Source organism: Lissotriton helveticus, chromosome 4_1, assembly GCF_964261635.1.
Source record: "Lissotriton helveticus chromosome 4_1, aLisHel1.1, whole genome shotgun sequence".
Lineage (NCBI taxonomy): Eukaryota > Metazoa > Chordata > Amphibia > Caudata > Salamandridae > Lissotriton > Lissotriton helveticus.
This window is the reverse complement of record NC_136063.1, coordinates 716,345,482-716,358,790: the sequence shown is the minus strand read 5'-3', so window position 1 is coordinate 716,358,790 and position 13,309 is coordinate 716,345,482. Positions and strand designations below refer to the sequence as shown.

The 13,309-nt window shown below is 48.3% G+C and overlaps 1 protein-coding gene across 1 annotated transcript in view; it reads right to left on the bottom strand.

The window, feature by feature from the left end:
• GAREM1 (GRB2 associated regulator of MAPK1 subtype 1) overlaps positions 1-7,875 on the bottom strand; it is a 495,136-nt gene extending 487,261 nt beyond the window's left edge. Inside the window, exon 1 of the mRNA XM_078687358.1 lies at positions 7,344-7,875. Within this exon, the coding sequence (XP_078543484.1) occupies positions 7,344-7,458 (115 nt within the window). The 5' untranslated portion in view covers positions 7,459-7,875. The remainder of the gene's footprint in view (positions 1-7,343) is intronic.
• Positions 7,876-13,309: the final 5,434 nt, after the last annotated feature.

The window sequence follows — 13,309 nt, the reverse complement described above, 5'->3', positions numbered from 1 at the left end:
TTATGGGAAGTTTCCTTTAGTGCCTCAGCTGCCAGATATAAATCACTTGTTGCATAAAAAAAATATGTTCTAAAGATTCTAATCCATCATAGCCCAAAGGGCATATCTTGCTACAATGTTGGATCATGTCCAAAGGCCTCTGCGACAAACAGGAAGACCCAATCAGTTCATCGTCAATTTCTCCTGTCATGTAGATCTTTGATATTCTCATATTTGCACAGAAGGCACACAAGTATAAAAGCAAACACGGTCTAAAAGTGGATATATATATATATATATATATATACACAGTTTATGTAAAAGCACACATTCAATTATCAGTCCCTGGCACAAAAGGGGTAACAGGTCTACTTATTACGTGGATGTACACATTGTACATGAATAGAGCGCTGTCACTCATAGTCTTTGATATCAGAGATAAAAATGTATAAGAAACTTGAATATTGTAACTAAATCTGCAAAACGGTACAGTTTGACGATGACCTAGTTCCCCATATATTTAACATTGCTACATTGAAGTGATATATCCTGCAGGACTTTATTAGGACCCCGGCATTTAAGGCACAGTAAACAAAATTTTGTATAACACTGAAATTTCCCTGGTCATTTCAATAGTAACTCCCTCTTCAGCTAATATGATACGGAGCAATTTTGTATAGCCGAAAAAACACTATAAGATGAACATTGAAGAACTAGTCCAACTGGATTTAAGGGCACTCGCCAAACTATTAATTTCAAAAGATGTACTACTTCTTAACCCGAGCAGTTTCCTCAGTTTAGATGTCTCCAGTGTGCTGTAAGTGAGAATAGGAGTCGCCTTTGTATGAGACACATTGATCTATATGGGTTTTAAATTTTGCAGCACTTCAACTAAACTTACGTGGCTATTTCTATAATTAATGCGAAGGGCAGTAGACAAGTATGTATTGCTGATACATCATTCAGACTTTCAGTGTCATTAAAATTAGTGGTCAAAAACAACAAGTAATTGATGCCTTACAATGCCCCCTATTAATGTCATCTCCAAGCTGAAGGGACTGACTTGACTACCTTCAAATGTAAATGTAAATGTGTAAATGTAGTATACTTGTAAAGCGCACAGCTGCCCCAGCAACGGGGCGTTCCGGCGCTGTATAACTCAGAGGAACCCGTCCTGGCTTTCCCTGTGGGATGGTCCCTGCTGGGAGTCCCCAAGGTGGAGCCAGGCATCCCCGGAATTGATGGGGCGGTTGTGGAGATTAGGCAAGCTAATGCCCAGAGTTGCCGAGTGTGATCCCTGATTAGAGTAAGCACCGAAGCGAGAATTATCGAGTCCTCTGACCAAGGTCCACGACCCTGCCGCGTCGGGAATTGAACCCTGGTCCCGGGCCGACTTCTGCTCTCGGGTCTGCCGCCTCTAACCAGTGAGCCACACTACTCCACGTAGACATCAAATCTCTCACACATATTCTAAAAAGTGTGCAGCCAAATTAAGTAGATTTTGACATTCGTGTCACTTGGCTTGGGGGGGGGGGGGTTGGCTATTATAGTAATCAATGGAATGGGAAACCCAAATTTCCACGACTAGCACAGTCACCGCCTTCGAGAACTCATTGGCTGAGCAACGCAACAGAGTAAGGCCAGATGCAAACATCTCATCATGAGCACTACCATCTCTGCATTGTGTGTGATCAGCGTACCCGATGAAAAACATTTTGGGTGATTAGTAGGATGCTGTTGCTCTCAGTCCATAAACCCAGTTCATGCAACAAACTTTTATCGAAAAGCTTACCCCATCGTCAATAGACGCTGATAACCGGAGGAACTTCCAAATTCAAAACTTCACAGCAGAAGTCTACTGGAGCAAATCTCTACAATTGAGTGTCCTTTGAAGCTGGAGATAAACAAAGCCTCAAAAACCACAGCCCACCACACAGGATGCTGTTCCAGTATGTTCTGGGCTATACTAATCGGACTACTGGCATTTGAGTTTTTACACTCTTTAATTAAATCAATTATCTTCCAAATGAAACCTCTAAAAATCGACCAGCTGATGGGCGGAACTAGCGACAATTATCACCACGCCAATGTGGGCATCTTATAATTCCATAAGGTAATAAGACCATGCCAGTCATTTTCCCTTTTTTGCAGGTTTATTAGTCTTGTCTGAGCACTATAGAGAAATGAAATTCCAGAATTGCTTAGGGTTGCTGAAGTTAACAGCCCTAATCATTTCATCTCAGTTTCAAAGATGTACATGTTGGTTTTCAACGTAATTAAATTTTTTCAACATCTGCCTCTGAACACAAGTACTTTGATAAGGACATCTTTGGCATCAAGAGACAAACTTCAGCTCATTTTAAGTAGTTTCATAAAAGAAAATGATGCGCTTTCTATTATGCTTATATACATTCTTGATTAGAAAAAAAGAATATATGGTTTTATTGCTATTTCCTCCCGAGCTGTGACCATCAGGGGGTTTTTGCCAAAATTATAGTGGTGTTTTTACTAAGGCTACTGGCAATATGAAGGGTGAAGTCGCAGGGGTCAGTTAGGCTTAGTAGGAGAGAGGACAAACATTTTAGAGTGCATCCGCTCTGCCCCCTAACCAGCTCCAGAGGCATCAGATGGCTTTAGCTAACCAGACAGACAGCAAGGTGCCTTTATCTGTCGTAAACTTCTACGGTAAGTATCTACTTGGTGGGACTCCAGAACTTACAAGGCGCTGACTCCTGTACTTCTACTGAAGAGAAAAACAGGAATCAATACAAATCAGCAAATCAGATGTAGTCTTGGCCATGCCCCGCTCAGAAGCTGGCTGTGACCAAGAGCAGTCCGGTGTTACAGCTGAGTTCTGGAGCGGAGAAAAGTATATGAAGGAGAAAAATCAAGGCATGGTCACAGGAGCAAGCTGAGCACCGAGGGTATGACACAGACCCACTTTTTACTAACTTTGCCATTTTGATGCTTCAGGCGTATCATGTGAGGGTTGGTAGTTAGGCAGCACAGCATCACGCTCTGCTATCTGCACAACACTTCTATGGTTACGGGGCAGGAGCAAAAATGGTGCAGAACCAGAATGACTCCTGGCTAGAGCGGGGTTTCCCAAAACAGGTTGGAGCTGGTTCCAGAGCAAGCTACACTCACTGGGCCACTTTCCCCCGGCATGCAGTGCTGTGAGGGCACTATGTCGAGCATAGCATAGAGTCCCACTCTGAAATCCCCCTACTGTGTCGGCGAGCAGTGTAGAACACCTACAGATTGGTGGTGTGTTTGAAGGCAAGACCTGCAAATTGAGGGCTGAGGATGTTTGATAATTTTTCAGTCTAACTCAAAGAGAAAATAAGTAATATGAGCGCAAAAACAATGTTAATCAAATGGTTTACTATATCTTCCAGTTACTGTTCCAAGTGGTGCAGAAGATAAAGCAAAATCCACAAATACTTTTTGCTTTCAAGGAACAATGCCCCACTTATTAGCACAAACAAGAAATAATCATTGACATTCTTAAAAAAAAAAATCAGAGGGTCCATACAAAAAAAAAAAGAATGTCAAAAAGAGCAACATTATATGACCAAATTCGCACCTAGTACAACAAAATGCATAATCATGCACATGGCTCGAGTCGGGGTACCACGCGGGTGGACGGCGTCCCCCCACTTATTTTACCGGGAGCTCGATAACTGGAGCCACACATTCACTCTTTGGCCTCTCTGGGGCGAGATCGGATCCCATTCAGAACACTGCTCACGCGCTGGCTTCTGTGATGCAATCGCATCTAAGGGGTGAGCGAGGGGAGGCAATGAGTCTGATGGTGCAAGCCACCTTTCGTGACCTCACGTCCTGTCATGACATCAGCGTCCCCCCACTTTATTTTTTTCGGACTTGTGCCCTGATCATGCACATAACAAAATAATCACAATTTGAAGGGCTTGCTGCTCACTCTTTGCATCGCTTATTGTATAATATCAGAACATCATGGCATGCATATCATTTTATGGAGCGCTCTAAAGAGTAGGTACACTGCAAACACAGGCCCAGAACTATCAGGACAAACGTCAAGGACATTAACACAGTTAAAGTTAACTCCCTCAGTCCGATGCTCCTTTAACCCCTACATATCAATCAATGCAAGCAAAACAAACATATGGAAAACTGTGCCCAAAACGTCATCCTGCTGGTCTTTGGCATTTGCAATGCCCTAAAGTTCATAATTTTAAGGTAGAATATTAACAGAAATGCATTGTTCTCGTGCTGAAAAGGAAAAATTCATACATTAGCTTAGTTCAATATAGTTTTTGGATTTAGAATGTGCTATATTGAAAAGAGCGACTCAGTATTTGGGTTTATTGTGGTCAAACACAGCGCTGTTTAACAGTCCAGCTGTTTTGATTTTAAGCAGTAACTGGTCATTGGGAATCCGAAGGACATGATATACATATGGTCACTGTATGCACTGTACGGGCAAAAATATAAATCAATTGCACAGGATGTGACTTCAGAGACATTCGTGCAGGGCATAAAACACCTCCAAATAAAATACAAATAATATGAGGATATGAAAATTAAATTTCAGGGAAAGTATCAGGAAAGTTCAGCATGGAATGGAAGAGGGGCCTATACAGTGGCGTAACAAAACGAGGGGGGCCCGCTGCAAATTACACGGAAGGGCCCCCTCACCGACCTACCACTTTTGCTGAGGGGGCCCCTGGAGCTCATACCTTCCGGAATCGGACAGGAGAAAAGTCTACTCTATTTAAGGTAGCAGCTGGATTTTGGTGTGTTAAGCAGTATCGTTATTTATCCGGTGTGATAAATAGCACTTATTTCTCTGACCAACTCGGCATTGGGACTTATAATCATTTATTGTGCCATAAAAATGTAGGCCTCTGAAAAAAAGCACTTCCATTTTCGCTGGTGGCACTATCACTTGTCCTAACGTGCCTAAGGGGGGAGCAGATCGGCATGTTTCTTCGGGGGAGAGGGCTGGTGCATGAATGCTTTAATATGTTCTGCCAGGAAGAGAGGCATGACAGGTTTGATCTCCGATCAATGCCTCTAATGTGCTCTACGGTTGTCTCGAACGGCCTGCAAGTGAAAGGGGGGGGGCGTCCTTGCATTCCACTGCTCGTCTCCGTCTCGGGCAGGCTTCCTCTGGGGCCCACTCGCTCATCCTGGCATGTCACGTGACCCATCCCACACAGCGGTGGCGCATCTACGCGCACCGCCGACAGGATACACACAAAGTCACAGGGGACGCAGGCTACCCCCTCACTGCAAAAATGTGGCCATCTGCAGTGTGCGGCACACAGCAGTATATCTTAAGGTGAAAATCTGCAATGCAGATCAGAGCAGCCCTGACAGAGGAGTGTGGCTCCGGCAGGGCTGCGCCGTGGGTAAGACTGGAGTAAGACAGGCTGTACACAGATGTCACAGTGCACAATCTGGCTACAAAAGTGACCACAGCAGCTTAAGAGTTCAAAAGTAACATCCCATGTCTACTCTCCTAACGAGAAGCACATGCATTACTAAGAAAAAAAGAATGCATCCTTTGTAAACAAATGTGACCTTAGCAGCCAAGGCTTAAAACACAAATACGGTATTGTATACCGAGACCACACAGGGCCCGCCAATGACGACATGAGATGCTCACATCCGCCAAAGTGACCCCAATGGTTCCGGAAGCTAATGCACTAGAAGTCAGCTTTGTATTCCACCAGCAAGTTGTGTCCCAGAACACAAGTTTGCATCTGTCCACCTCGGCTACAGGGTCTTCGGAGACTGCGCACAGCGCTTTACAGCGCTTTGGCTTGAAGAAATCACCAGGGTTACACAGAGGACAACTAAATCTGAATGTATTCTGACATATTAAGGTGCACACCTTCTGCGATGACTTGGAAAACTTCTGCCTTGTACTACCTCAAGCACTGACAAAGCCAATATGTCAAATGGGGTGGGAGCCTTTTACCTGTGTAAATGCTTGTTTTGTCATTTTTTTTTGCAAAAAGTTATTGGGTAAGCTGACAGGCATTAGGCACGTAAACATCTAAAACAAAAAAAATAATATATATATATATATATATATATATATATATATATATATATATATATATCTAAAAGCAAAAGTATATTTGGTCTTAAAAACGCATTGCCATGCTATACCTTGGCGCTTAATGGAACTACTTTGTGTGTGGATGTGCGGTTTATTAAAGGGCAGAATGCTGTTACTCAGTCACCTTAGCCAATAGGTGAAATGGGCTGACACATTGCCTCATGCTGTACTGGCGTTCAAAAAATGTCAATGACACAATAACAGAGCAACTGAGGAAGAGGGCTGGATGAAAGATGACCCTATAAATATAAAAAATGTTATACTTATAAAAAAAAAATACCAAAAGGTCTTGCTAACGTCAGCCCTAAAGATTCGTTTAACTGGAAAAAAGTATCACCCTGGAGTATTATATTTACTCACGAAAACACAGTAGTTTATTAATTTTAATGCGGGTGTGCTCTAATTTGTAAGCCCGAGACGTGATTCTGTATGTTTTCTGTATTAGTGCCTTTGTGTAATTGACATACAAAATAGACAAACAAAGCGGTATAGCACATGAATATTCAAGAACCCCAATTATACTCATCTCTTGTAGCCCAACAAATAAATCATCAGAAAATGACGCAGAGTTGAGGGGCATCCCAGGTAGAGAGCCATGCCACACAAGCGTCCGGTGGGGATGTATGGCATAATTACAGCACCAGGACTCCTCGGCGACACTTTCATATTCATAACACTGGTACTCACAACAGCAAGGAGGTAGGAAGAACTGTGGGACGGTAACTACTTCACACCAGTCTGCCTTCGCTTTTAACAGGAGATCGGCTTCTTTTTAGACAACCAACCATCCTTAACTTGTCCCAAGTACAATATCAATATCACTCCTAATTGGAGTCCAAGAAGAAATAAAGTTGGTCGTGTCTCTGATGCAAATTCGCAACCTTGACCGCCCCTCAAACTTGGGGGCTTATTTCCAAGGCCCTTGAGCCACTTTTGCGTCATTTTTAACATAGGAAAAGTGACGCAAAAGTGGCACAAGGGGCTTTTAAATCTGCCCCTTGGTATTTATGTTACCTGCACTTCTGTTGAACGTTTTAATGCCTAAGAAAGGAATTCTACTCTAATATTATGAATTAAAATCTCCCAAGCTGATGCCGCAGCCATTCCTTTGAAGGGGAGGCTGAGGTCAGTCAGGAGAGCTGCTGGCTGCGCCCGGTGCCGCCGGCACAGTCAGTGACAGCCGAGCCGGTGCGTCGGACCCCGGTTTCCCGCTCCCCAAAGGCCCCTCCCGGCGCGGCGCCGCTGCACTCACCGGTGTCCAGCCGCACCACCTGGGGCAGCCGGTAGGAGCTGATGAGCTGGTCCAGGGGCAGCGAGGCCGAACTCCAGCGCACCTCCTTGAGCGGGGGCACGGCGGCGGGCTCCATGCTCCCGGGCGGGGGTCGGCGGAGAGGTGGCGGCAGCCCCGGGCTCCCCCGTCAGCCGCTGCCGCAGCGGGTCATGCTGCTGCCGCCGCCGGTCAGAGCAGGCTCGCCTCAGCCGCGTCCGCCCGCAGCGCTGCCCCTCTGCCGCCGAGGCTGCCTCTGGTAGGAAGCGCCATCGCAGCGCCCGCCAGAGCTGACTAATCACAGCGGCGGAGGGAGAGGCGAGGAGACGCCTGCGCAGGGCCGGGAGACCGCCTCCCGCCCGGCTCCGGGGAGACGCTGGAGCAGCCAGGAAGGGGCCAGCGCTGCCTCCCTCCTCCCCCGCCCGCCCTGCCGAGGTCCCATGCCCGGGGGCGGAGGCCCCTCTCGGGGAGCCCCGGTGCCTGCAGCGGGCAGACCCGCTGGCTTCTTTCGGTCGCTGCTCGGCGGCCTCTTTCTGTGGCCTTTGGGACAAACAAGCCAAAAAGGCATCGTGCATTCTATCCATGTTTACATATCGGATTATGATTTATCCAAAGAGAGAGAATCTTTATGTATTTATAGTGGAACACTATTAGTATTTACTTTCTTTATTGCTGAAACACTGTACAGAACACGCGGTAAACTAACGCAAACACCCCGAACAACGCGGGAGGAACCGCATGCATAAGGCTCAGACCGAGCTTGTAGAAATGACCTCAGCGCTGACAGTGGTGGAAAATGAACTTGGCCTGACAAAGGTGTCAGACTCAAAAACAGCAGAGCCAAATTGCCTCATGCCCTGTTCAGTTATAATGCTGTCCAAGTGTTTATTTCCATCTGGAGTCACCAGGAAAGTCATTTTACACCCGTCTGCACTTTGCCTCTGTACGTGAACTGTGGACAAAGGTGTTGCTTTGACCGCATTCTCACGCCCCGCCTTTCCCTGTCAACGCACCTCTTCTGAAATGCAGGGAGATACTTCCCTGTGCTCGGAACCGATATGCTTTGCCAGGTGGAAACCAGGACATCCCAATGCCTCTTTCCAGTGCTTAATTTGAGCCGGTGGTATCTGGTGCCCAGCACTTAGTCATCCACACCGGTTTTTGACAAATATGACATCCATTATCTTTTCCACAAAATTATCCGTGGATGGGAACCAGACATTTTGTGGAAGCAAATGCTTGGTAGGTACTACGTCCATGTGACTCCCGTGGGCCAGGTCCACTACTTAACTTTGTAAAAGACGAGGATCGATCTGGCATGGTTCCCTCAGCTCACGTCCATTGTGATCTTTGCTAGTTCGTTCTACACCGCCTGCCTTGAGGTCTTTCAGATGGCTGCCTCTGGGCACTTGGTGTGCACATTCTAGATCTCGCCACCTATGAGTAGCAATTAGGTCAGATATCACTTGCAGAGGCTAATCCTCTCTGGATTATTGCATGGTTCCCTTTTTACTCTGCACATATGCACATGCTTGTCTGATGATGTATCTGAGGTTGTCTTCAGCAATAGATGGCATTGTTTCACACGAGGCAGTGGAGAAGCAGGAGAAAAAAAGATTGGTAGGATTATTTTCTTTGCCTCGTCGGTATTTTATTCTGAATATGTATTCCTCTAGGCGGAAGCCCTACCTTTCGATCCTGGGAGCCATTTTGGACTTTGAGTGGCAAAAATGGTTAACAGGAGGAATGTGTACCGTTTTGACTGTACCATGAGGATTTTGGTGTATTAAATACCAAAATCCGCTTGTAATTCACAAATAACTCACAATAGGTGCTATTTATTGCACCCAATAAATAACAAACCACACAGTATCGTTAAATACCAGGTGCAATAAACAGCACTTTGACTTGTAATAGTATATATCAAAAGTGTTGATGAAGGGGGAGGAGCCGCGTCAGCGACCATGATGGCCACTTGAGGACCGGCTCCGCCGACCCTTCTCTCCTGACTCGCCATCCTGGACGATATCCTGTGCCCTAACACCACTTTCGGGTGGGGGAACCGTAGCGGTGCCGGCGGGCGAAGATTCGGACTTCCTCCGAGGTTGGAATGCTGCCTGGAAGGCTGCGGCCTGGCTGCCTGGTAGGCCGGGACCTCGAGTGACTGCCTGCCCGCCCTGGAGTTAAATAACATCGGACACCGGGTCCGGGTGGGGTCGGTCCGGTCGGAGGGTCGGCCCGGAAATTAGCCGCAAGTCCCTGGGGGGCTCGGCGGTTATTGTGAGGCTCTGCAGCTTTGGGGCATCGGAAGAGAGACGGCGTGCACGGGGAGGGGGTGCCCTGCTGTCGCCCGGGGCCAGACCGATTGTTGGAAGACAGCTCGCTAGTGCTGCAGACTGCGGGTCCGACACGGCACTGGGGCGTGCGAGGAGCCCTACGGTGGACTTAATTCTGCCGTTTGCAGACAGGAGAGGTCTTGAAGATTGAGCCCACTTGGTTGGCAGAGCGGCGGGGGCCCTGATATCTGCACGGACTCCATGGTATTCTTGGCATAAGGCAAAGGTGGGAAGCGGTGATACCGCGGCCCATGGAATCGGTCCCCTTAGCTGGGCGCGGGACTGCCTAGTGGAGGTGAAGTGGTGCCGCGATTGCCTGGGATCAAGCGGGCCCTGCAGTACTGTTATTGGCTGGACCGCAGAGGCACGGCGCCAGTGGCGCACTGCTAATCAGGGCTGCCTGGGGGCCACTCGCTGAGACACACGGCACACCCTGGTGTCCATGGCACTGCCCCATGAGTGCCTGAGTTGGAGAGAGAAGCGGGGCGCCGCCATTCCTGTGGAGCAGATGGTGTCAGTGGTTGCGTCACTGTGCTGCACACCTTAACAGACAGCTGGTGGAGTACTGGCGGGGGTGTCTGCCCCTGGGCGTGGATGGAGCCTCTCCTGCCCAGATGGAGCCCGAGCGGTGGTCTGGAGTGATCTCGAGGTGCGGACCGGACGGGGGCGAGAGTGGTGACTCGGGAGATGCCCTGTTACCGGCTACTGGGGTTGGCAGAGACACCGCGACCTTGACGAAGGAAGTGGAACTGCGTACTGGTCCTCAAGGGGTAAGATGGCGGCGAGAGCAGACCCAGATAAAACCCTCACCAAGTCCGCGAGGGAGGCCAGGCAGGTCCAATCCAATAAATTGGATCGCTATACCCTGCCTAAGGGGTCTCCGAATGAGGGGAAGAGGGGGCCCGCAGGGGGCTACGAAGACTATCCTGTAAGAGATGAGCCTACTTTGACGGATCTCATGGCCGCAATAACAGGAGTTCAGAAGTCCCTGGGCCAGAAAATGGAGGCTATGGGCAGTAAGCTGGACACCGTCACTATAGAAATGGGTCTGATAAGGGCAGTTCTCACGAAGGCAAGCGAGAAAGTCAAATCCCTGGAGGTTAGGACGACCAGCCTCATTGACAACGTTAATTTGCTGCAGCAGGAGGTGCATGATCTTAAGGCGTCCAGGGAACTCACGGATCGGAAGCTTGACGATTATGAAGGGTGCGCTAGACGCAATAACATACGCATATTGGGAGTGCCTGAGAAATCGGAGGGTCCAGCGCCGGATCTGTTCTTATAAAATCTCATTATCAATTATCTTAAACCTAAAGGTCTGAGCAACTTCTTTACGGTTGAGCGAGCGCAGAGAGTCACGGGCGGTAGACCTAAGCCGGGGGCAAACCCCCGTCCTATGATAGCCAGAGTCCTTAATTTCCGAGACAGAGATGTGATCCTTCAGGCGGCTCTCGCTGTGGCCCCGTTGGCATTTGAGAACGCCTCCCTCTTGTTCTTCCCGGATTTCACACAACTGGTGCAAAAGCAACGGCAGGGTTTCCTCGCGGTTAAAAAGAGATTGAGAGACAAGGGCATTAAATACGCCGTGATGTTCCCAGCCCGCCTTCGGGTGGAGATTGACGGCAAGGCCTGGTTCTTCGACAATCCTGAAGTGGCTGCGGACTGGCTGGACCATGTTCAGAGGCCGGGCTCCGAGACTCGTGACCGGACGGAGGCTGATGAACAATGACATTGTAACTATGAGGCCGTAGGGGGCGCTTATTTGTATTATGTAGCTGTAGGTTTGGAGGGGGCACATATTTGAATCCCCTACCTAACAGAGTTTAGCTAGTTCTTTTTCGAACTGAAAATGCAGGGGTGGCTGTGACGAGTTGGGAGGGGGGAGGGGGTGGCGGACCTGTTAGTTGGTCCTCCTCTGTTTTCAACTTTTAGTTACTTGTAGATTAGTTTGGGGGCGACAGGCACACTGCGAGTTGGGGATGAGCGCAAGCTACATGCAGGGGTGCAGGGAGGGGGGTTGGGACACACACGTTATGAAGAGTTTTTGGGTACGATTTGTTGTTGATGTTCGTTATTTTCTTTTGCATTGGGTGTCACGGATTGCTTCAGTTATGATGTATTACCATAATTTCACAGGTACACAGGGATTAGGGATTTCCACACTCAGTTGGAACGTGAATGGGCTAGGAGATAAGATAAAAAGAAGAATGGTTGGTCAGTTGAACAGAAGGCACTCGCCGGATGTGGTGTTGTTGCAGGAGACACATCTCATGGGTAAGCGCTGTATGGCACTACATAAAGGAGGATAAAAGCTAGTGGCGCACGCAGGATTCACCACTGGCTCAAGGGGGGTGGGGATATTGGTGAAAAACTCCTTTCCGCTAATTATCCAGGGCACATGGGCTGACAATAGAGGCAGATACATTGTGATCTCGGGGTTGTGGGAGGAGAGAAAGTCACATTTTTGTCTGTTTATGTCCCACCAGCCCTGCAGTCCGACACCTTTCGAGACCTGTGCAAATTTCTTTTGACATTGCCTGTTGGGATATTGATTGTGGGGGTGGGGGGATTTTAATGCAGTGATGGATGGTGTAGTGGATAGACACCCTGCCCGGGCTTTGCTGCCATCCTGTAGATGGTTGTCAGATTTTGTAGAAACTACTGGACTGGTGGATGGGTGGAGAATGAAAAACCCTGGTGAAAATCAATATACACACTCCTCGGCGGCACATAATTCCCTCTCGAGGATAGATTATATCTTGGTGCCGGCGTCGCAAGCAGCATGGATCCCTGACGTGCGACATTTGGCTAGAGGAGTATCTGATCACTCACCTGTCTGGCTTGGAGTTGAGCTGGGTCGATGGGATGTAGCTAGAGTTACTCCAATTAGCGCTTGGCGACTGAGGGACCCTGACACTAAGAAAGAGATTGTGCGAATTACGGATGGATACTTCCAGGATAATGTAGGCACAGTGGACTCAAAATGCTCCCTGTGGGAAGCATATAAGACTGTTATTAGAGGGGAAGTACTGTCGATTATCTTTGGGAAAAGGAGGAAGAGTCGGGCTGAGGTCGATATGGTAGAGGCAGAGTTGCTCGCCTTGGAGAGGGAGGTGTCGATAGACGCCACCTCGGAGGGACTGCACCGCCTCCTACTCCTCAGGGATGAGTACAGGAGTCTAGCTAGAGATAGGGCTAAGATTCAACTTGCAGACACTCAGAGTAGGATATATGAGCACGGTGACAAGGCCGGGAAATTGATTGCGTGGCTGGAAAATGGGGAGTGGGCGTCACGCCTAGTGCCGAAGTTATTGACGGTAGGCTCGGGTAGAATAACAGATCCACAACAAATAGTGGAAGAATTTGCCAGCTATTATAAGGCAGTATACACAGCGGAAGGGGGCTACACTGAGATTGATAACGCAGACATGATACGTGATATTCCGATGCCCACTCTATCAGATGATGACAGGGACTACCTAGACTCCCCTTTCACGAACGACGAAGTGGCGCAGGCCATCAGAGGGGTCCATTCCGGGAAGGCATCGGGTCCGAACGTGCTCCCCATTGAGCTATATAAAGTGCACGCCAACAAACTGGCTCCATTTCTCAGAG